General features: G+C 35.3%; 1 protein-coding gene across 12 annotated transcripts; it reads left to right on the top strand.

The window, feature by feature from the left end:
* Nucleotides 1–819: 819 nt before the first annotated feature.
* LOC128192499 (uncharacterized) lies at nucleotides 820–23,162 on the top strand. Of its 12 annotated transcripts, none has more exons than XM_052865231.1 (17): nucleotides 1,768–1,823; nucleotides 3,538–3,627; nucleotides 5,477–5,502; nucleotides 6,566–7,291; nucleotides 11,493–11,605; nucleotides 12,192–12,360; nucleotides 12,955–13,008; nucleotides 15,642–15,836; nucleotides 15,953–16,113; nucleotides 16,427–16,553; nucleotides 16,716–16,897; nucleotides 17,187–17,301; nucleotides 17,908–18,062; nucleotides 18,246–18,263; nucleotides 19,929–21,880; nucleotides 22,145–22,238; nucleotides 22,456–23,162. In XM_052865231.1, exons 1-17 carry the CDS (start codon nucleotides 1,783–1,785, stop codon nucleotides 22,564–22,566), a joined length of 4,329 nt encoding a protein of 1,442 aa, XP_052721191.1. In that variant the 5' UTR covers nucleotides 1,768–1,782; the 3' UTR covers nucleotides 22,567–23,162. The 12 variants fall into 12 exon arrangements, with proteins under 12 accessions (XP_052721183.1, XP_052721181.1, XP_052721191.1 ...); XM_052865230.1 differs by lacking the exon at nucleotides 1,768–1,823 and adding an exon at nucleotides 2,852–3,131 and having other exon boundaries at nucleotides 5,477–6,460; XM_052865224.1 differs by lacking the exon at nucleotides 1,768–1,823 and adding exons at nucleotides 2,852–3,131; nucleotides 4,018–4,070 and having other exon boundaries at nucleotides 5,477–7,291.
* The last annotated feature ends 166 nt before the right edge of the window (nucleotides 23,163–23,328 follow it).

Raw genomic sequence — 23,328 nt, 5'->3', positions numbered from 1 at the left:
TAAACAAAAAACCAAACAGCGTCAAGGTAAAGCTTCCGCTATACCAAATAGTTACACGAAGAGCCACGTTTTGTCAAAAGTGTTGGCATTTTGTTTCTTTTTTTTTTAATTTCGAATAAATTGTCTATCTTTTTTAGTTTTCTTATTAATAACGTGTTTTTAAAACATTACTATGCATTTTGGACACATACAATGCGCATGAATTTCCATGAACTACTTTGCTGCGCGATAAAGAAACGGGGATTGAATATATAATGCTTGTTGTAAAATTCAAGGCAGCAACTCTTGAACTTTTTAACTTCTACTAGACAGGCATATTTTTTGTTTATAGCCGCTTACAAAATTTGGTCGCTCTCTGATGCTTTGCCGACATTAAAAGCATTAGAGAGAGAGAGAGAGAGAGAGAGAGAGAGAGAGAGAGAGAGAGAGAGAGAGAGAGAGAGAGAGAAAGAGAGAGAGAGAGATTTTCAGTCTTTACTACACAATATGCATAAAGACACACCAAAAGAGCCCGGCTTTCAGTACTTCAGTACTTTGATTTAAATAGCAGGTTATTTTACTTCTTTGCCTTGTCTTCTTTGCATAAATTATCGACTGATATTTTATTATATTACTATATTACTATAATATTTATATTTCGTAGTTGTAAATATGATGTGCTTGTTAAAACCGTCAACGTAGCCGTTGCGCACACGCTTAAAGAAATGACTTATGCCGTCTTCAAAATAGGATCATTTTGTCAGTCAGATTATCTCGCGTAACTTTATAGATTGTCTCCCCTTGAACGAAGAACTCTTCAGCGCGCGAAATCTGTTGCTGATGCAGATATAATTTATGGTAGGAATATCGAGTAGATTTGTTTGTTGTAAATGTTTTATTAGTTTGTTTTTGTTTTCATTTTTAACAGTCTATCATGTTTTGAAATATGCAGTACGAGAAGCATACTGTGAACTTACTACATAGAGAGTTCAAAGATAAGTTTTTTGTTCGGTTTGTTGATAGCGCTACAGTACTGCATGCATTTATTTACGATTGATTTTGATTTAAAAATACATTGTAGTTAATGCAATCCATGGCTTGAAGGTTGAATTAAACTGTGTATTGAAATGTCTGCAAAATACGCATGTGCATAGAGTTATGATTTAAAATGATACGATGCCTTTTTCATTTTGAATGAATATCTATGTTTACTGAATTCAAATATTCATAGAGCAAGTTTGGAACTTTGTAATTTGTTTATTCTGTGCAAGCATTGTATTGACAACAAGGAGAAGGCATCAAAAAAGAAAATTGAAAGAACAAACTAATACTGAATAGATTTAGTGAAAGGTTTAAAAATTTTGTCTGGAGAGAGAAAAAATAAAGCAAGAAAATGCAAAGTATAAAGTATCCATATGCTGTTTGTGTGGAAAATAAAGGTAAACATTTTGTAGCAGGACCCATTATTGTTAAAGCTGTAAACTGGGAGAGAATAGCTGGCCAGTCACACATTGCTCTAAGGCTGATCGTGACTTTTGATAGATTGGAAAGTCGCTACAGAAAGGAATACACCACAGAGGTGAGAGGATGGCCAACAGTTTAATGCTTTGTCAATTGGGTGTCAGATTAGTTTAAACAGGTATTACACCTAAAGAGGAGAGGGCTTAGAATGTACATAATCAAAGAGGGGACAAGATCATTGTTTTTATTTTATTATACAAGACAGTCAGGTAAAGCAAGAATATATAGGAGATTAAGTCTGTTGTGTGGTGTAACTTTTACCATTGTTAATAGTGTTTTGTGATGATAATAGAGTGCTCGGGACCTACCTGTGGAGGGTACAGGTAAAGATTTTACTTCTTATTGTGATTTCCAAATTTTGATTATGATAAGCTTCCCTATGAAATCTTCAACAATATAAATATATTATAATATTAAATGAGCCTGTTTAGTCTCTAAGTTTTTGTGACCACCTCCCTAAAATGGCTATCTGAATATTTTGGCTGTTTCATATAAATGAGTAAGTATTGATAAAAAGCTAATATACATGTATAATTTTTATTGTAAAGAGGAGAATGTATTGAATTTGATTAAATGATTTTTTCTTAATTATCTTGGGTAAAGATAAGATTGGAGATTTTAGTACCTAACATGCACTGTCTGTAGACTTTAAAGAAATTATTCACTTGTCAACAGTTCTAAGCCTTAATACATTATCTGCTTGTCGGCAATACTTGACAGAATTAAAATGTTTTAAATTTTTAGCCAAATTGATTATTAAGTTAAACTGACTAGATGTTTGAAAGCTTTATGAATATGGCCACATTTTCTTGCTATACATGAAGTGAGACACTGAGTCAAGGTCCATTGTAGAAAATCCTTGGTACAAGTGTTATTTCTGTGTTGAAAGCTGATTGTTGTAAGGAATTAACTTATGACAAATTGCTCAAATACAAACATTCCCATTCAAATAATTTTAAATGCCTGGGAAATTGAATGGCATATCTCCCAAGGAATTCTTTCTCTAACTTTAGTACATGTTCCTAAAGTCTCATAATCACAATTTACAATGTTTTAGGGATTTTTTTTTTTGAGGTATTATGAAATAACACCCAATTAAAAAACTTTTTTTTATGGTTACATGTTCCCAATTTAGGATCTTTTGTGAATGTTTGGAAATATCAAGACTAAAACCAAAAAATCTATTCCTTGAAAAAATCATTTTGTAAAATTATATTTTTGTTTAAAATGAAAAGATTATTTTTATTTTGAATAAGCTTTATTTCCTGCAATAACATACAGGATGTATATATAAAATTGTTAAAAGATACTACATATATTATGTGTTATGAAGTAACTTTAACAAGACCGAGACTGATCGGGGATTGTGATGACATTTGATATTACGTGTTGAGTAATTATCTTTTATTAATCTACGACTTGTTCCTCTCTGGTTAGTTAGTACGTGAAGTGTCACTGATGTAGCCTATGGGGAGAGAAACGTGTACTACACGGATGACATGCAGTAGCAATAAGACTTTTTCTAATTGCTCATACTTGTTAAACCGAAAGCGAGTTGATGTACTTCAAAGAGGGGTTTTATGTGCATTGCATAGTACATTTGCGAGACCCTGTGATAGGATTATGTGCTGGTAATTATTACGAGGGTTTTATTAACAGTTAACACAACTTTATGAGACATGTTTTCTGATTACTGTGAATCCTGCACAAGGATTTGTAATGTGTCATCATTTGGGTTTGTTTTGTTTTTTAAATAAAAATGGAAGTCTTATTATAAGCCGCTCAATGTTTATGTTTTTGAGTCCCCATAAAGAATGCATTGTTTTATCTTCAAGTGCACTGTTTAGAGTGCAGAAATCCAATATATGTGAGAACTTTGGAAGAATTACATAATTTCCTTGCTTCCTGGTCTGTTTTTATGCTAATCTAATTTAGAGAGAAAATTGGGAACACAACTTTGTGAACTTAATTCTCATTAGAATTTTGTTTCATTTGGCAAAGGAAAACCTAAGTGACATTTCTTATGCTTTCTTTCAGAGACAACACAGACTGTATAGCCATCACTTCATTAACAGGACCTGGAGGTTCACAGTGGTTTGATGAGGATCGTCTGTGTGTTTATCTAAGGTGAGTTACTGATCTGACAATAAGGGAGCAATCTATCAGCCGCTGATGGTCAATTAATAGATCCGTATCCCACGGAGAACTCCTCCGTCTGGACAGCCAATCAATGTTTTTAGACTTTCACTGACTGGTAGGGGGGCGAGGAAGCAGAAGCTGTCTACCACGGAACAGTCAGCCGCCTGGCTCCTGTTTATATAGACAGGGAGAAGTTATTTGGATGATAACTTTCCCGTATTAATCTGCTGTTGGAATCTGACAAAATATTTATATATATGCCCTCTCTTGGTTAATGACTTCTTTCATCAAGTATGGGACTTGTTTGTAAATGTTACAGATGAAATATAGAAATGTGCTGAAATGATAGATTTCAGATAAAAGGGTTTTGTTTTTCAGATACTGAAGGTATAGGCTAAGGGTTGGTCAATAGGAGGAACTATCTAGTCAAAGTAAAGTTGAAGGAAGCTATCTTTATTTTTTTTCCCCCAGTCTTTCTGTCTATATGTTTCCATTGTTGTGATAATTTCCTCAGTTTCTGCAGGTAATTACTATGAGCTTATCTTAGAATATTATTATTTGGTTCCTGTTTTTGCTATACAGTTATTTAAGAATCTACCTGCCTTTGTAGCTGTTAAAATTTATGATGAGAATGTTCATGTCTGATATTATTGCCTGCTTCTTTAATGTCCCAGCTTTAGTGCTCATAATGAATGTAGAATATGTCAGCCATATTTTTCAATCTTTAACAAATAGTATTTTCTTCCTTCCTTAACTTACATCATTTAAATATTCAGCTTGCTATGTTATGTGTAAAGGACAGTGGACAGGAAGTAAAATATGATTCTAAATAAAACAATAAAACATTAGACTTGAATAAAAAAGTAAGGTTGAGAGAGAGAGAGAGAGAGAGAGAGAGAGAGAGAGAGAGAGAGAGAGAGAGAGAGAGAGAGAGAGGAGTGTTAGAGTTAGGTACATAATGAAGAGAGTGAGGTGGAGGGAAAGAGAGAGAGATATATTAGATACAAAGTTAGGTACAGAAGGAGAGAGGGGGAAAGAGAGAGAGAATTAAGTACAAAATGAACCCCGTCATAACACAAACAGCTGCTGAAGGCAGGCATCCTGGCTCTGACTCACACTTCTTTATGACAAAGAAAGGCTTTCTGTGATGTTGTGAGCCCTGCATTCTTTGGGTAATAACAACATACTTTCCCAGTGATTGCCTGCGATTTACTGCACATGCAGCCAGATGTGTGCAGTTGAATTCATGTCCATTAAAACTTGAAAACAATTCTAAAAGCCACATAAATGTGCTGCTGCATGCCATAGTGTGTATTTGTTTCCTACGTGTACATTATGAAACACAGTGTAACATTGCTCCCTACTGGATCACATATTGTACATTTTGAGGTAAACACGCATCTCAATTAATGCATCAAAATGACAAGATATTTCAATATTTTTTATAATTGATATTCATTTTTTTTCCTTATGCACGATCCTCTGTACTGATGTCATTATACTTCTGTATCAGTTATGCTTTTATGCCAATTACATCTGATATTGTAACTATGTCACTCAATAACTTCCATGACTGAAACATTATGAGTGAATGTAATACAACGCTGAAGGAAAATAAACATACAAATTATTACCATCAAGTGTAATGATTGATGGGACCCATACGTATCCACTCAAACAGTGAATATAGTTTTCTGAAATGTAATGTGTATTATGAATTTATATATAGCTTTGTCCCTATTAAACTTTCACTTTTCCTGTATACATGCTGTGTCTGAGTGTCGGATTAACTCTGTAGAACCAGTGACTCATCCGTGTGCATTTTCTGTATTTTCAGATTCGCCAGACATCGTGTGGATACAAGTAAACACTCTTCTTGTGACTTTGTTTTAAAGACCGTTTTGTTCTGTTAACTAATTGTTTCTGACATTTTCAAGTTTTTGAGTTGATCTAACCTTTGAATTTTTTGCCTTCCATCATATTTGTGATAAGATTTTTGAACAGAAAATTAAAACGCAGTTATTATACAAAACTGTACACAAAGAAGTAAAGTAAGAGCCGCAACAGGAAAACTGTGATTCAATGCGCTGGGAGGGATGGACTGCTTGTAAAGCCGGCTTGCATCTTGATGCAGGAAACATTCATATTTGTGTACACTGATTCTTTTGACATATGTGGGGCTGTCTTCTGATATTGAGTTCACACCATACCATGACTTGGAGCAAGAGAGAAGTCTATGGCACTCTGAGGAAATTTCCTGCTGTATTGGGATATTTATCATACGTGAAAAGTGTGAAGTGACTCTTAACCCTCGGAACTTTCTTAACTGGGGAGGAGATGGTTGGAAAGTGAATTATGTCTCATATTGTGTGTAGTATAAAGTGGGGATTTTGAGTGTGTGAGAAATCAAATGCACAGATGTGGTGGAAGAAAGTTTTGTTTTTGGTTCAGTTCAGATTTGATTAACTTTTGTTGTGTGTTTGTTTTTATGCACTGTGTTTTATTCTAACAGCTGAGAATGGGAAGGATATAAATACAAAACTGATACATGTACTACATTGAGGAAACAGCTAAAAATTGACACAATTGTGTGAATATTTATTGAATTATGCAGTTTGATTCAAAAAGTTTGTAACTGATCAATGTGAAATCATGGAATTAAGTTCAGTGATACAGAATCAGACCAGCGATTTCATCGCAACATCATCCTCTTTACCATATTCATCAACTTCTTTACCACCCCCCACTGTACTGAGTTCAGACATTTTGAAGAGTTCACCAGTGACTGTGGATATGTCATCTTTCACTCAGTTAGTCACAAGTACGTCTTCAGAGCCCCTCTCCCTATCCCCTAGTTCTGCCATTCAGACATCTAGTCCCCCCATGGCATCCTTGTCAGCATTTAGCATTACAAGTTCTCTTTCAGAGTCTTCATCCTTTGAGTCCAGCTCACCTGTAGCAACAACAACATTGCAAGATTCGACAGCTGATACAGTGTGGAGTTCACAGGAACTGTCCCCTAATGTGGGTCAGCCTAGTGCACCCATCAGTGCTGACCCTTCATCTGAAGTGATTTCCTCCCAATTGTCTTCCATTCCTCATTTGTCAAGTGAATATTCTGTGTCCTCTTTAGTAGCCCCATCCTCCATCTCTTCCCAGTCCCTAGTCTTAGGACCATTAGTACCCTCATTAACATCATCATCATCATCATCATCATCATCAGTATCACCATCCATTGATTCCTCTCTCCCCACACCCCAGCTGTCATCTGACATAGTGTTGACATCCACGTTCACAGAATCATCATCATCATTAACATCATCATCATCCATTTTGTACCCATCCAGTCCCAGTTTGATGGCATCGTCTACTCTGCTGCAACCTTCCACCCCTAATCTTGATGTCTCCTCCACTGCAATGCAAACCCCATCTTCCACTCCAATGCAAACCCCATCTTCCACCCTAACACAAACCCTGTCTTCCACCCATGGCTTCAGCACTGATTCTATAGCAGTCCTACCAGCATCCTCAAAGGAGACAATCTATCCAAGCACCATCCTCCCAGTGTTACCTACATCCAGCTCAGTGTTCCCAGGGGTCACAACCACGCAGGGAGAGACAAACAACACCGTCAGCAGCACCCCAGCACCACGTAAGTAACACTGTACATGCTAAATACATTGTTAAACACCCCAGCACCATGTAACACTGTACATGCTAGATACATTGTTAAACACCCAGTCTGTGTACCGGTATTACTATATGTAAATCTTATGCTAGATACATTGTTAAGCACCCCATACCCCACTCCATGTAAGTAAAACATTATATCATGATGTTAGGTATATTGTTGGGCACCCCAGCTCCAGGTAAGTTAAACTTGACATGCTAGATACAATGTAAGTCCTATAGGGCTGAGATAGCTATCATCACTTTTACATCTGTTATTCAATCCCCCCAAAGGTCTCACTGGGAATGTGGTTCATCACTGATGTGGCTTATTTATGTGGACTGAATGTTAGGTTATGATTATCCCATTGAAATCTGCTTGATAATAAACATTATTGTTTAAATTTAATGAGTTTTTGAAAGCAGCTAAGATACAATCTGTTAATGAGGCTGTAATAATAAGTGTATCTAATGTTCAATAATAGTCAAATTTCGTAGACAATTGCCATCAATAAGTCAAACCAATAAAAAAAATCATTGCTCGATAACTTCAGTGCTATAAGTTGTTATTAATGCCTCATATGTTAATTAGTTTTAAGAAAAACATGATTTTATCAAAGTTTAGCAAACAACAAAACAAACAAATAGCCTGGTAATGTTTTCCTTGTGTATAATATGTCAGGTATTTTGCACACTTGAGTGTGTCTTGAGTTAAGATTTCGGTGAATGAGCCGAGTCGAGTGGGGAGAGTGATGATGACTAGTCTAGTGGCCTCCAGATATTGTTGACCTGTTAATTCAAGATGTGATCACAAGAGTCAGGTGTAACTGCTAAATAGCTTTATATCTTTTCTTGTTGCCTTAAAATAATTTTCACAGAATTCATATCTTGGAATCTTACTAACATGTGCACATAATTGACTTTTAAGAGGGTGGGGATTCTGGTGTAACTGTTCATACACTGGGATATAGCTGCTCCTTTCACCTTAAATATTTCTAAAAAAAAAAAAAAAAAAAATGTCAACAGCCTGGTTTTCATACACTTTATATCACAGAATGTTATCAGGATTTGCACAAAAAGAGGCTTTATTATTTTATTCCTTTTGAGGAAGGGAGGGCATATTGATTTGCTGCTGTCTATCTGTCTGTCGGTATATCAGTCGGTTGGTCCACCAATGGTTTCCGTTCATTTTCTTTGCAGACTGTTCCTTGCATGGACTGAAATTAGATTTGGTATACATATTCATCATAAGAATAACTAGGTCAAGTTTTATTTTAAGTACAAACGAACAATTTTTGACAGATTTATGCCCCTTGAACTTAAAAAAAATTCCAAATATTTCCAATTATTTGCAGTTTCCATCCATCTTCGTCGTAGAGGATGCACAGACTGAAATGAAACTTTGTATATATATTAATGCCTTCCTTCAAAGAAGGGAGGGCATATTGCTTTGCTGCTGTCTGTTGGTCAGTCCACCAATAGTTTCCATTCATTTTCTTTGCAGATGTTGCATATATTGAAATGAAATTTGGTATTCAGAATTATCGTAATAATATCTAGGTCAAGTTTGATTTTGGGTACGATCAAGTAATTTTTGACAGAGTTATGCCCCTTTGAATTAGAACTATTCCACTTGTTTGCAGTTTCCGTTCATTTTTTTCCAGAGGTTGCACATATTGAAATGAAATTTGGTATTCCAATTTATCATAATAATGTCTATATATATAAGGTCAAGTTTGATTTTTGTTCCACCAATTTACCAATTTTTGACAGAGTTATGTCCCTTAGACTTAGAAAAATTCCAATTATTTGCAGTTTCCATTCATTTTCTTCATGGATGTTTCCAAGGGAGGGGGCATAAGTGTTTCACAAACATCTCTTGTTTTATTTAATTTATTTTGTTTTGAAGGGGGACACTAACAGGGGAAAGAAACAGCCAGATTTAATTGTGTGCATTTTGTGCTGCAGCTGCATGTACCAGTATAAGTTCCCCTGTCATCTTAAGTAATCAAAAGGTTCACTGATTTACATTGTAGTATCTTGCCACATAGACAAGGCATCGGTTTTGAGAATATAGCTGCAGGTCTGTAGCTTCCAGTCTGAAAAATTGGGATGCATTTGTAGATTGTACACTAGAGACTGTTGATGCTGTATCTTATGCTAGGGTTTATCTACATCTATTTACAAACGTATAAACAGATGCCATAGACAAAAGATGCACTGTACTTTAATAGAATTTAAGTGTGTGCTCACGTTTAGTTGATTTAGTCATAAAGAAATAAAGCCATTAGTCACCACAATAAAGTGAAGTCAGAAAGTCACTGACCAGGATATACCTAGGCTGTGGTGTATCAACCTATATTTTTATTCATTCATACAATGGACTGGAGGCATCATTTGTAAGTTTCAACACAGGATGTCAAACTGTCATTTAATGGACTCACTCCATTATCAATTCCTGTTAACAGCTTTTTGAAGAGCTCTATTACTTGATTTTATTGTTTTTACATAATAAATGAAGGTTAAAAATATTTTTGGTTTTTGTACTCAACAGACAATAATCAAATCTAAGAGGAAAAAAAAGATTTTGCTTTTTAGATGGTGACCTTCACATATCAGTATATAGCTATTCTATTGCAGAGATTCTAATTACCAAGCTGTAGTCGGTTACTTTTTGTCAATTTTCATAATAAAGACACAAATCAGTAAAGAACACTTGAAATTGATAACAAGGGGAAAAGTCCAAGATTTCCTCTTCCACAAGTTGATTCCCTCCTTATACAGAGAGAAATGACAAGAGTTGAAAATTCCCTACAAAGGTTAATAATGAAAATATGGACATCTTTTAACCAATTGGAAAGTCTCAAAACACCTTGGCAAGACTTTTCAACATGATCATCTTGTTATTATCTGGTCTTGTTCAATTCAAAATCCACATAGAAAATTTTTTGTTGAGCTGTGTCTTTCAACCTTACGCAATAGAGGGAGTGTTTCAAAACAGAATTAATTCTTGGATTTTTTTTTTTTATTTAAGGGAGGGAATGTTCATGAAGGTATTTATAAATATCAAACTGTTTAGCCAAAAGTGATTTTTATGGCTTATGGAACTCAATCGCTGTTTTGGACATGTGTTGGAGAAAAATTAAGATAATACATGTACTTTGAGACACATCATAATATTGTTTGTTTTAATGTAAATTTTCATTTGTCTATGATGCAATTCAATTGTATATTTATTTTGGTATATCCTGATTTATTTGGATGAAGGGGAGGAGACTATAGTCTTCACTGCGCTAAGTCCAAATAAATCAGGATATACTTGTACTGAAATAAATATTGTATGAAAAATACAAATTATAATGACTTTATTTTGTCCACACATTGACCATTGTTTTAGAACGATAATGCTGTGAAATATTGTATGTTTAAATTCAACAAGTAAATCTTTGTTAAATGGTTTCCGTAATATAATATAAATAAAATGATAAGCCATGCGAATTAATGTCATAAATCCAAGAATTCTAGGTCTGTGGACATCAAGATAGCAAACTACTAAATGGAAAGTGACAAAACTTGGCACATAGACTCTTGGTACAATAGGAGTGTCTGACAGTTGCACAATCTCGTGAGCTTCCAAGAATTTTCATGATGGAAAAATTATTTCCCCCCTAGCATCCTAATTTAATGGATATATCCTGAGCTCACACAAATTGGGTTTTTCCTTCAATCTACAGAAGTTTTGTTGTATTGAAAATAAGGTATTAGATTCGTGGCTCAGTTTTCCACTTTACTCCAAAAGTACTTTGTCCAGGTCACATCCTCTTGTACAGAGAGTCATGCAGTGTACCACTGCTGTGGGGTTCCTAGTCTGTACAACCCATTGATCTGTGCTATAACTTACTGTACTTAATTGCTTGCACTCCACTCGAAGCTATTCACAATCTATCACCATTTACCTCGAATATATACATTCTGGATTTTGACAGTGGTAGTAATTGTTCAGTAGCAAAATTTTGACATAATGTAGCAGATAGAGGCCGCTGTATTTTGTGCATATGAAAGAACAGTCATGTGTGCGGCACGTTAATGAGTGAGATGATGAGGAGATGTGCTGAATGGAGCGATGCCTCTTGGGGATTTCTGTGTACAATTGTTGATGGTTTCCACTTTCTATGTGTTTTCAGTGCTGGGGACTGGACTTGAACTCGTAATTGCCCTGTCCATAATTGGAGCCGGACTCTTAATCTTTTTCATCATCATTGTTTGTGTCTGTGTGCGGAGGAAGAAACCAGGAAAGGTGAGAAAATTATCAAAATTATCAGAAGTTCTCTGCCGAGTGAAAATGAAAATACCGAAAAACACAAACTTTGTACAAGATAATGTCAAGATTTTATGTATCAACTATTAGACTACTATGTAGATGGTTTTGATGGAGGTCTTAATTACCTGGTATCTCAGTCCATCTGTCTCTCTTGATTTTGATGTAAATATAAACAATGTACATGATGAAGGGAGTTGACACTCTCAGTGAGGATCAAAGGTAAAAACTTTGTACAGAATAAGAGTTAAAGTCATTCATCACATGCAGAAGTCAGGTCAATTGTTCCACTATCAATCTAACAACACTAAAGGACTGTGGATTAGGTTTTCATGTTAAAGAACTCAATCTTTATCTGCTTGTTTGAATTTGGGATTGAAAACCGGATAAGATATTTTTGAACATAATTAAGTTTATAACTACATGCACATCTCAATTATTTTTGACATAGTCTATTTATAATCCTATTTTTGTGTTGGTCGATCTGTTTAACATTGACCTGCCAAGATCGGAAGCTCTTGAGATGTTTGTGTGTTACTTAAGTGTTATGGGTTTTTTTCTTCAGCATGAGAAATACCAGCCTAACCCAGTGACTGAGGACCTATGGGTGTCTGGCAGATCAGAGGTACCCCTAAACCATATAGACCTGCTGCCCCAAGTCAAGGTCACCAGTGAGGTGGACAGGGGCTCCGCCAAACTACGCAACGGGATCACCCATTTCAATACTGCTACAGGTATAAAAAAGCACACCACAGCCAGATAGAAATATAGTAGGGATCATGATATATCTTGAGCACTCTAGGTAGTAGAAACCATATAGATCATAACATAACATAGCACAGTACAGGGAGAGAGAAATCATAGAGATCATGATATATCTCATCTATGGGAAAGAGTTTATATACAGATGCTCAAGGCTTTGCCTTTTGCCCAATTCTTTTGATCTATCAATCAAATATGTTTTACTGTAAATCAAAATTATATATTATAGCATGTTATATAGTATATGATGTGTGACCGATATTTACTATTTCAGATGCAAAACATGTACCAAAGACCTAAGCTTGTGGATTTATTAATCACATATGTCGTAGGCTGAGTTTGTGACATTATTGTATTAGCCATACAAAAATATTTTATTGTTACATGGTTAAAATATCATTCTCTGTGAATTTGCATGCTGTGTTGAAATCTGTAGAGTATTGCTTGACATTTGATTTGAGAACTGATGGGAAACCCATTAATGGATTAGTTTGCTGGTTCATCAGTTATAAATGATTGATGTCTGCTTCATCCTGTACTCTGAAAGTTTGGGAATTTTGTTACAGTGAGAAGAAGCTATAGCCCCGCACTGAGACACACCGTCACATTTTTTGATGAGGGTATTGTGATATCTACATATATTATACTCTATGTTTTTCTTGTTCAGTTCTTAAATTGTTTTACAGCTTGATTTCTTTGTGCATGTTTTAATGACTAACTTTTAAGTTAACATGATTTTTTGTGACTGCCTTTCTCTGGGGAATAGAGAGTGTTACATAGGGAATTATACATGTATAATGATCTAAAAACTCCATGGTATTAGATTTATAGTGATTACCATCACATATTTTAAATACACTAGCTGTACATTACATATAAAACTGGCATTGATATTTGTTATCTATTAGATAAGAAAAACCTCAGGCATAGCATAATATGATCATATTTGTGATAGGGGATTCCAATTTAAATTTGGAATGAAACAGAGCAATGCCATGATTCTCAAGCCAATTAATTGCATGTATCAAATTGAATTTCGTAATGTATAGCTGTCCCACATAATTTGCTATCGTTTTGATAATAATGGTTTATTTCTAGTATTAGACAGGACTCAAACTTATAAACTTATTTACAACTAATAGGCCAGTCTAATGTTTTACAACAAGAAATAGGCGGAACCATGTTTCTCTATTCATGGCAGTTGTATTTAGAATGTATATTACATTGTAAATGTGAGTAATATATTTGGCAAGGCAATGAAAATAATGCCCTGAAGGAAATAAATATATATACACATTTATGGAGTCTGCTCTGTTAGGCATGTTATCAATAATTTTTTAGCAGTCAGTGTATTTAAAGAGTTTTAGTGCCTTTTCCTATTATTTCACCTACACCCATATTTGAACGGAAAGTACCTGTTACTAAAAATAGATACTGGTTCGTGTCCTGATTTTAAACCATGGTACTGATTTTATAATGGTGTCTTAAACCACTGATTTGTCATAAATTAAGGAAACCTGCATTGAGATTGAGTATATAGAACTCTGTGTATAAATACAGTTGGTATTCTGAACTGTGATAACTTCCAGCAAATTGCCGTAAATAAGTATACCGTAAATAGATTCTAGTGTTATTGAAAAGATCTATTTATATTAGGGTGTGCTCATACTCAGAATAATACAAGAGAATTTGAAATAAAAATCCAGCAGATTAGATAAATGTAATTTAAACTCTCTATTCTTATTGTAATTATGTGGAAAAAAATATTACTACTCGGTGGAATCGATCCGGCGACTGCAAAATCAAAAGGCCTTCATGTTACCCCTAGGCCATGCATGTAACAATTTCACAGGATATCTCTTCAATATGTGTGGCTACATACATGATTAATAATATTTGTCTAATTTTCAGTACGAAGACCACATTAATCCAAAATTAATTCAATGTAAATGTGTACTCCGACACCTGTAGAAAACAATTTTTTGGATTTCCTTGGTTTAAAGTGATTCAAATAGTCAAATACCCAACTTTTTATTGCATACTTACTATTTTCCTATATATCCCTAACAAAATCTGAAGATTTTAATGATGTTGTTAAGATAATTAAAATTCTTTAAACAATTTGCATTTCAACTATGTATTATATATATAATATTGAAAATGTCTGATGTTTGCAAAAGCACTATGTTGTAGGTGAAATCGTGTACTGAGTGTGCTATACCTCTTTAGCTTTCTTATTATTTTTTCCTTTTAATAAAATTCAGTTTTACTAGCTCATACCTTCATTAGGTTAAAGCTCAATAGTGAGTAAATCTTGTTTATATTAAACAATACACATGAGATAATAGTTATGATTAGTTGTCAAACAAATTAAGCTTGGAGGCAGGTCAACCTTTTGGCAGCCTTTTTCAGCCCAGATGTTGTGATGAACGAGGTTGTTATACAGAATATACCACCAACACAACCAAGCCTGTTTATATTTATGCTTTTTGTGACTTCCTCTACCTCAATGTACTTGGTTAGTTTTCTCAGAAATAAAAAAGTGTATGTTACATAGCCCCCAGTGCTCTCTCACTGAGAGTTCAAAGTGTTTGATGTTGAACTCCATGTAACCCACTCACAGTCACTTTTTACCCCATTTATTATTCAGATTGCTTTGTTTTAACATTTTCTTCAAGCTGCGAGTTAAAACCGAATTTCAAACTTTGTTAATGATTTAGATTATTTTTCTGGTTCTGCGCAGTCTAAAAAAGAAAAATCTTCACTAACCGATGTAACTGGTGATTTCTGCCAGAGATGTTTTTAAAGTGTTTACATTACTAATTGTTACAGCCTGCGGAGTAAGCCCATGCATCATGGCTCACATTGAGCTCAAGATCATGTATAACTTGATAATGCATGATGAATAATTACTGAAACCAAATGGACAAGAGTCATTCTGGAACCATTAATTATTATTACCAGCAATAATTACAGCATAAATTGATATTGCCAGAATTTAAGAATAATTCCACGGCAATAGCAATTTTTTTAAAATGTTTCTAATTTCCATAAATGATATGACAAAAATTTGACATCGTAATTTAAAAATTGGGATTTGGAAGCTTGCTCATGGTATCATTTTCATTAGAACTTTGGGGAAGTTGGTTTTCATTGCAGCATTTACTTATGGTATGTCATTTCTAAATTTACATGTACAACTTCAACATATTAAAGATTTTAATTTTCATTATTTTTTTATTTTTAATTTTAGTAGAGGAAAAATATATTGCAATCTATAACTTTGAGGGAAAAAATGAAGACTGTCTGACCTTGAAAGAGGGAGATATTGTCGTGGTAACCCACAAAGATAACAATGGATGGTGGAAAGGAAGCCTGAACGGAAAAACAGGGTTGTTCCCAGGAAGTTACCTCAAAGAAGTCCCACCAGAAGTGGATTTTGAGAAAAGTAAGTTCCTTGTCACAAATCCTGTGCCATACATTTTCACTTTAGAATGGTGAAACTGTGGTGATTATTTAGGTTTTTGTACGGACAGGTATAACTGTATGTTGATTATATTACAGACAATAGACTAAGCAATGGCTCTCAGCCTTTTGAGATATCCCTGGATGTGGACACCAATGGTCCCCGCCCTGTGTCCTCCTTTATGGCCCCGGAGTCGGGGTTTACCAAGAAAGCCTCCTCTCTACAGAGGGAATCCAACAAAGTCTCCACACTGAACAAGGTAAGCGGGCCTGGTTACAGGTATTGCCAATGCATCAATACAAAGACTTAATATCTTTGTACTGTCTGTATGCAAACTTTGACAAAGAGGTGTCAAGGTATAGAATGTACCTTGGTAATTTAAATAAAATCAAACTCTTGCAATACAATGTTAAAAAAAATACATTTTAGTTGTTTAGATATTGTTTTGGTAAACCAGGTATACCTTGGAACATGATCTTTATTGTGGGTAAGAAATCTGAGCGCTGAATTGGCAGCACAATATGCGTTGTGGTTAAAGAATCTTAAATTCTTTTTGCAACCTGAATTTGCAGCATGCCCTTGGTAAAGAGGTAGCCATTCCTCACATTCCTGATGATGCGGGGGAGGATAGAGAGAAGGATGACAAGGCAGTGAAGAGGAGGTCTACCATCTCTCCTGTCAAGGAGGACATTAACATCGGTAAGATCTCCATACAACAATGAATGCCTACTGAATTAATGGAGGACTGTAATCTGACATTTTGTTGTGTCCAACTCATTTGTATTGGCTCCTAACTTTTTGAGATGTTAATTTTAGGCATAGCTATGTTTGATAAGTATGGTTATTAAATATTTTATACAGAGGGAACCCAGTTCAAGGTGCTGTTTAGTTACACCGCCAACTTTAAGGAGGAGGTTAGTCTACAGGAAGGGGAGATAGTGACCGGAATCAGGAAAGACCGCAATGGCTGGATGTACGGGCGCAAAAACCGCACCAACGAAGTCGGGCATTTCCCAGCTGTTTATGTTGAGGTAGCAACTCAGGTGAGTTACTTACTGAGGATAAGACGTCCATATTTTCTAATAAGTACAAATAGAAAGATGTAGAATCCAATGTGACCTTTGTCTGGTATTAAACCCAGTGGGTTAAGACTTTGTTCCTATCAAAGGTATTGGTTTGAAATGTAGAAGGGTATTTTGTGCATGGTATTTGCAGTTATTAGTTTTGAATTGATCAGAATATACATGTGCCCAGCTGATACTCAACATTGCTTTATTTCAATGTATTAGTTTCCAGCCATTACTTATATATTCTGTTGCACTAATCCCATAGGAGGATATAGAGGCTGCCAGCTTTTCCCAGTTTGGATACCCTGACAAAGAGACGGTCTACAAACAGCTACAAGTCAACAAGACCAGCCACCATGATGAGGACCTCATTGGCATTGGTAGGGCGCTTACTTTATTTGTAATTCTTTCTCATTTGCAATCCACACAAGATTCAAAATTTTAATTTATGAATTTTATATGAGACAAGCAGTGTAACAGTTGTTTTACTCCAGTAAACATATTATAATGTACAATATTTGGCTTGGATTTGAAATAGTGTATACTTCTGAATGTTCCTATTCTTATACTGATATGCAAAGACATTTAGTGGTGTACCCAATTTAGCATAAGCTGCGTTCTTCCAAAAAAAGCTTAATGGAATACACAGCCAAATGTAATTCATAAACAGTATTATACTCTCTATTCTTTATTCCAAATTTCAAAATCTTCTTCCTATTAAACTATTATTTATTGCTGACATGATAGAAACTTAATAAAGATAAAAGTGGATGCATGGCTAATTGGTTCCATGTCATTAACCATGTTGGATTGATTATGACAGATTGCTTACCTATTCTGGAACATTGAATGTTACAAATACAGGTTACCAGTAATTAATTGAAAACAGGTATCTTTCTGTTCTCTAGAGTGTATAATGTTAAGTAAAATTTTCCTGAAAGAGAAGGAGTGTTGAAAGTAATTGTGGTAATTGTTTGTTATCTCAGAACACAGAGCTCTGCACTATTATGCTGCTGAGGATGAACAAGATCTGTCGTTTGATAAAGGGGACATAATCCTTGTGTACGAAGTCAATGAAAATGGATGGTGGCGAGGAAAGCATGGCGAGGAGGTTGGCTGGTTCCCAGGAAGTTATGTCGAGGTTCGTATTCCTATATTTGTTCCTCGGTACATCCAGTTAATGTAACCATTCATTCGTCATGTAACAACTACTTAAATCATCAATCTAAACAACTGTTAATCAACAGAACTGTCATATTTAAGTCATCGCGTATTTTATACTGTAAACTGCATACAATGTATGTTGATATTTTCACATTCACAGGCGGTTTGGCCATCAGAGGTGAAGGATTTGTCATGCATGTCTCATTTATTCATTTTTGGTTTTAAAGTTCTGTACAAATTTTGTTTGAATTTGGAAGGAAGACAGAATTTTATTTTGATGGGTTTTTTTTCTGCTCTTTAATTTAATTCCTAAATTTAGTCCTACTTTAAAGGACCTTAGTAATCTTTTTATTGATGAATTAATTTATTCTACAGATTATTTTTATTAGTTACATATCTGTTGTTTTTTCTCTTAGAAGTGTGTGTATTAGATTCTGTCTTCACTTCCAAACTGACCATTCAGAAATAATGATCAGTGGTATGTTTTATCTTTCAGAATCTAAGTCTTCAAGAGCATTCTCATTTATTAGACGTATTGTTTTTGTTCAAATGAAATTAAATGTTAAAAAACAACCAGTTCATCCCCACATTACTTTTCACAATTTTTTTCATAATTAATGTTCACATGGAAAATATCAGTCAAGAATCATATACCGGTGTAAAGGTTTACATTAAAAATATAATATTTTTTAAGATTACAAGCACTGTTAACTCCCAGGAATGAAATAAAGAATTATGGCTATTTTTCTGTAAAGTAAGAAAGATCAAATTGATTTGAAGTTTTTGCCATAGTCAAAATAAAGTTTTACGTGGGATTTGATTGGCTTTATCCCTGTGACAGGGCCTTCTTTCCTCCCATTATGGGCTTACTGTGTGTTCAGCTTAAGAGTGAGTTGTTGTGGATATATATTCCTTTTGTGTGTTTTTCCTCTATACAATATATAAATTAATGTGTTTGACTTTACTGCCTATATTCAATGTATCAACAAAGAAAAATCTATTTTCTTTATTTCCTGATTACCTTATTTATTCTATTGATAAATGATTATTTTAAAAGAAATTCAATATTTTTTGACAGGAAAAAATCTTATTTATAAGAGTATGCTAGTTACTGAAAAGTGATTTCAGTGCATCACATTATTTTAATGGCCGAAATTTTAGCTAGAGCTTTGTTTGATGAGTTTATTCTGGCACAAAGATTATCTAGTTGCAAGTTCAGTAATGAGCAGGTTGTTTAATTTGATATTTTTTTCCAAGAGCTTTTTAATTGTGTTTAATTTTAGTTACTTGCCCATTACTTTAATTTTTTTAATCAAGGAACCGGTAATACAAGGCTTTTGAATGGCACATTCTAAATACTTTCCATATTCCTTGTAAGTCTTGTAAATCATCAGATAATGAAGGATGTATACATTATTGTACCGATGATGAATAATTGACTAGGATTTCAATATCTATCATAATTTTTATCAAGAGTGATACATCATCATTCATTTCAAACACATAAAATCATTGTTTATTTATTGATATATATTAATCCAGAGTGCCAGAATGTATTTTAAGTCAAGATTATATTATAGAAAATGAAATCAATTTGTCATGTCTTTTCTTTAAAGAAAACAACTGTCACTGTAAAACATGTACCACTCACCAGTAATATGCAATGCTTCATTTTGTAACATCCAAATATACCACTTACAAACACATATTGTTTAGGGATAACCCAAAATCAAGCATTAATATCAATTGGAATGCAAAATATCAGGTGTCATTTTACTGGCTAGTGATACCACTATATTCCAATTATTGTATTATGGAAGTAACAAAGAGCTTTGTTTTGTAGCTGGTGGATGAGGACCCAACAGAACTCAAGTACAAAGGGCCTGGAGAGCTGAGTGTGTCCACAGACGACCGAATTAGGTCAAGCTCCTTCCTATCTGTGGGGTCCATTACCAATGTATCCAAGACATCGGACGAAGAGACTGGGTCCATCTGCTCCGCTGGCACCACTGACAGCCGGCGACGACCGGTCAGGAAGGCACCACCTCCACCAGTGGGTCCGAAAAGCCCACGAACTCCCACCACCAAACAGCCACCTAGACCTCCCTCACATGTACCGTGGGCCAATCAAACAGAGTCGACTCCTATTGACAAGTCGGCCAATCAGAGCAGAGATATAAGTCTGAATGGTAGCGCAAGGAGTGTTAATGAGTCAGACTCAGTGGATGGGGGACCAAACGGATCAATTAAACCAGAGGTACCAAAAAGGTTCATCAAACCTAAACTGGTGAAAATATCTAAAAAGAAAATCAACCTGAAACAGTCCTTCAATTCAGTGCGAGCCTCCAAGTCCCCACCCCCACCCCGTCCAAACTTCCCGAAGCATATACCAAAGAGTCCTCTCAACAGAAGCAAGGACGGGACCAATCAGTACAGTAAACTCAATGGTACCCACAGTTCTGGCTCTGAGGTGCGGGAAAGCAGGTCCAACAGCCAGAATAACTCAGCCATGCTTGACTCAGATATCAGTGGAGTGGAACCGTTACAACTATCAAACTCGGAAAAGGACCAAAGCCTTGTACAGAATAAAAGTGAAAATAGTTTGAATAATTCATCTCAGAAAAATTCTAAACCGAGTATTAGCCAGGAAAGTGAGAGACCAATGTTCTCAACGTCTAAAAACAACCTCAATGAACTCTCTCCAAATGAAGCAAGACATTCAACCCCAAAATATCATGATACCCCTAAGTTTTCTGATCCACCAGTAATTCACAGCAAAAAAATGAATGGAAATGTTGATAGTAATGGCACTGTACCTGAATCAGAGGCGAGTATCACTGAAGTATCAGCTTTGGATGAAACAGATGGAGATATGAAGAGCCCAAAAGTTCCACCTAGTCCCAAACGTAGTCGCCTTCCAATGCTTTCAGGAGAGACCTCAACTAATGCCCACCGAGCTCGATCCAAAGAGCGTCCACCTCCAGTTGCTCCTAAACCACTTCATAGACCATCCCAGATTCAGAGGTTGAAGTCGTTAGAACGCAACCAATCAGAGACGGAGAATTCATCACATGACCAGTCCTCATTACAAGACGACAGTAGCAGTATATTGATACATGATGGTTTGGATTCTTCCAACAATAATTCAACTTACTTGAATGATAGCCACAATCAAAACGCATCCTCTCAAATTAAAAAACCGAATATGCCCTTATCACAGAAATCTCCACAGAAACAGGTTACAAACAACAGTCGAATTCCAAAAACGGCAAGTGGTGCCATCAAAAGACCAAGTTCAGCTCTGACTGGTAAACAAACAGAGAATTCTAACAAAGACTACAACAGGCAGATATCCAACACATCACAAAACTCCACAGGCTTCCCTGAGGCAGCTTCCCCAGGAAAGCCCCCTACCCCGAAACCGAAGCGACCTGACAATCCACCAATCAAATCTGACACACCAACTCATAGAAAAACAAGTGCTAGTCCAAGTCGCATTCCCTTGGGAAAATCTCCAACACGCCAACGCTCTGACTCTGGTGCTAAAACAAAATTACCTCAAAATAATTCTTCTAAATCAAGTCAAGTGGACTCAAAAATGACATCAAAGATTCCCACAATCCCATCAACAGATGGACAAAAGGGAGCTGCTACCAAGTCATCAAAAATACCTTCCTCTGATAAGAGTAGCCCTTCAAAGAGGGGACGGAGTGCAATCCCTAAACCCCCCAGACCTAGTCAACCATTCATCACCCCAGATCAAGTAGGAGCAGGAGGAGACAACTCACAGCACAGGTAAATCGAAAGTTTCCATTATAACAGCAGATAAAAAGCAGAATCTCTATGTCACACAAGTTACCTATTAAAAGACCAAATTATGCAATATGTCCTTCAGCTTTTTGTTTAGAAATGTTTACTTTTTGACAACAATTTACTGTGCCAAGATGTCAATTATTAATTTCGTAAGCAAGTTGTAAGATGATGGTTTGAACCAATTATTACCGGTATTTACTACCATGCTTTCTATAGAAATCAAAATGCTCATATTCCTTTTTGTAGGGTCCTGATCAAGAAAGCTATGTCTGGCTATGAAGCCCTGAAAGAGGGAGAGTTGTCTTTCAGTGAAGGCAGTCTCATAACTGAAATTAGCCAGGTGAAATAGAAATCAAGATACATGTATTGTTAAAATTTTACATTAAAATAATTAGTAATATCCAAAAGCAGTATTAAAGCGAACAATTTTAAAGTTGTTGGACCAGGATCAATATATTATGTAATTTCCAAAGCATTATTCAAATGGACAGTGTTCATGACCTAGATAAGTATTTTATGTAATTTCAAAAATCTTTATTGTAACGCTGCTGTTGCAGGATGCAGATAACCCTGGCTGGTGTGTGGGCCGGTTGCCTGATGGTACCACGGGGCGATTCCACAGCAGCTTCGTGGAGGATGTACCTCCAGAGGAGCTGGCCGCTGTATAAGTGGGAGGAGTTCTCCACCATTGTCTTGCCATGAAAGAAGTACTCTATGTTCAGATTGCGGATGGGATTTATTTAAGAATTACCGATGTAGTCCAATTGTATTGCAATATGAGTTCTTTCTTACTGAATTTCTTCTGCCATATATTTGATATGGTGAAAATTGTGAGATTATAATGTACTAGTATTTTCTTTTATCATATTTATGTGTGACTGCCATTATAATTTTGTTTGAATGTTCTTCATCCAGAATCTGGACATGTAAGCTAATGTAAATGTTTCAACATGTATGTTGAGTGAATGTGTAATGATTCATGCATTTAATGCATTTAGTAATACATGTACCATTTGTTCCATGTGTAGTGCTTTAATGAAGTGACTTTTACAATTGTATAACTTTGTTTTATAGATAACTTTCTGAGGTGAACATTCATCAAACTTAGTACATTTACAATTAATTGTGCTCATTGTAATTGTAAGAGTTAATTATGACATACTGCATCATCTTGTGAACTTTATAGTATCAGTACTTGTATTTATATAGTGCCAACTGTTTTACTTGAAAGGAACAAAAAGCTTTAATAAACATTGAAATGAAATCATGGCCTTCTCTTCATAGGAGTTCATAGAATAAATTGGTCTGTTTGCCCTTGACCCCGTTTGCCTTTGACCCTGTTTGCCCTGATTCCCAATTACCCAGAGTTTGTTAGCCCTCATACTCATTAGACCTTTTAATTTCTTTAAGATTATATATAATAAAAATAT

The sequence above is a fragment of the Crassostrea angulata genome, chromosome 7, assembly GCF_025612915.1.
Source record: "Crassostrea angulata isolate pt1a10 chromosome 7, ASM2561291v2, whole genome shotgun sequence".
Classification (NCBI taxonomy): domain Eukaryota; kingdom Metazoa; phylum Mollusca; class Bivalvia; order Ostreida; family Ostreidae; genus Magallana; species Magallana angulata.
This window is presented reverse-complemented; position numbering and strand designations above follow the sequence as displayed.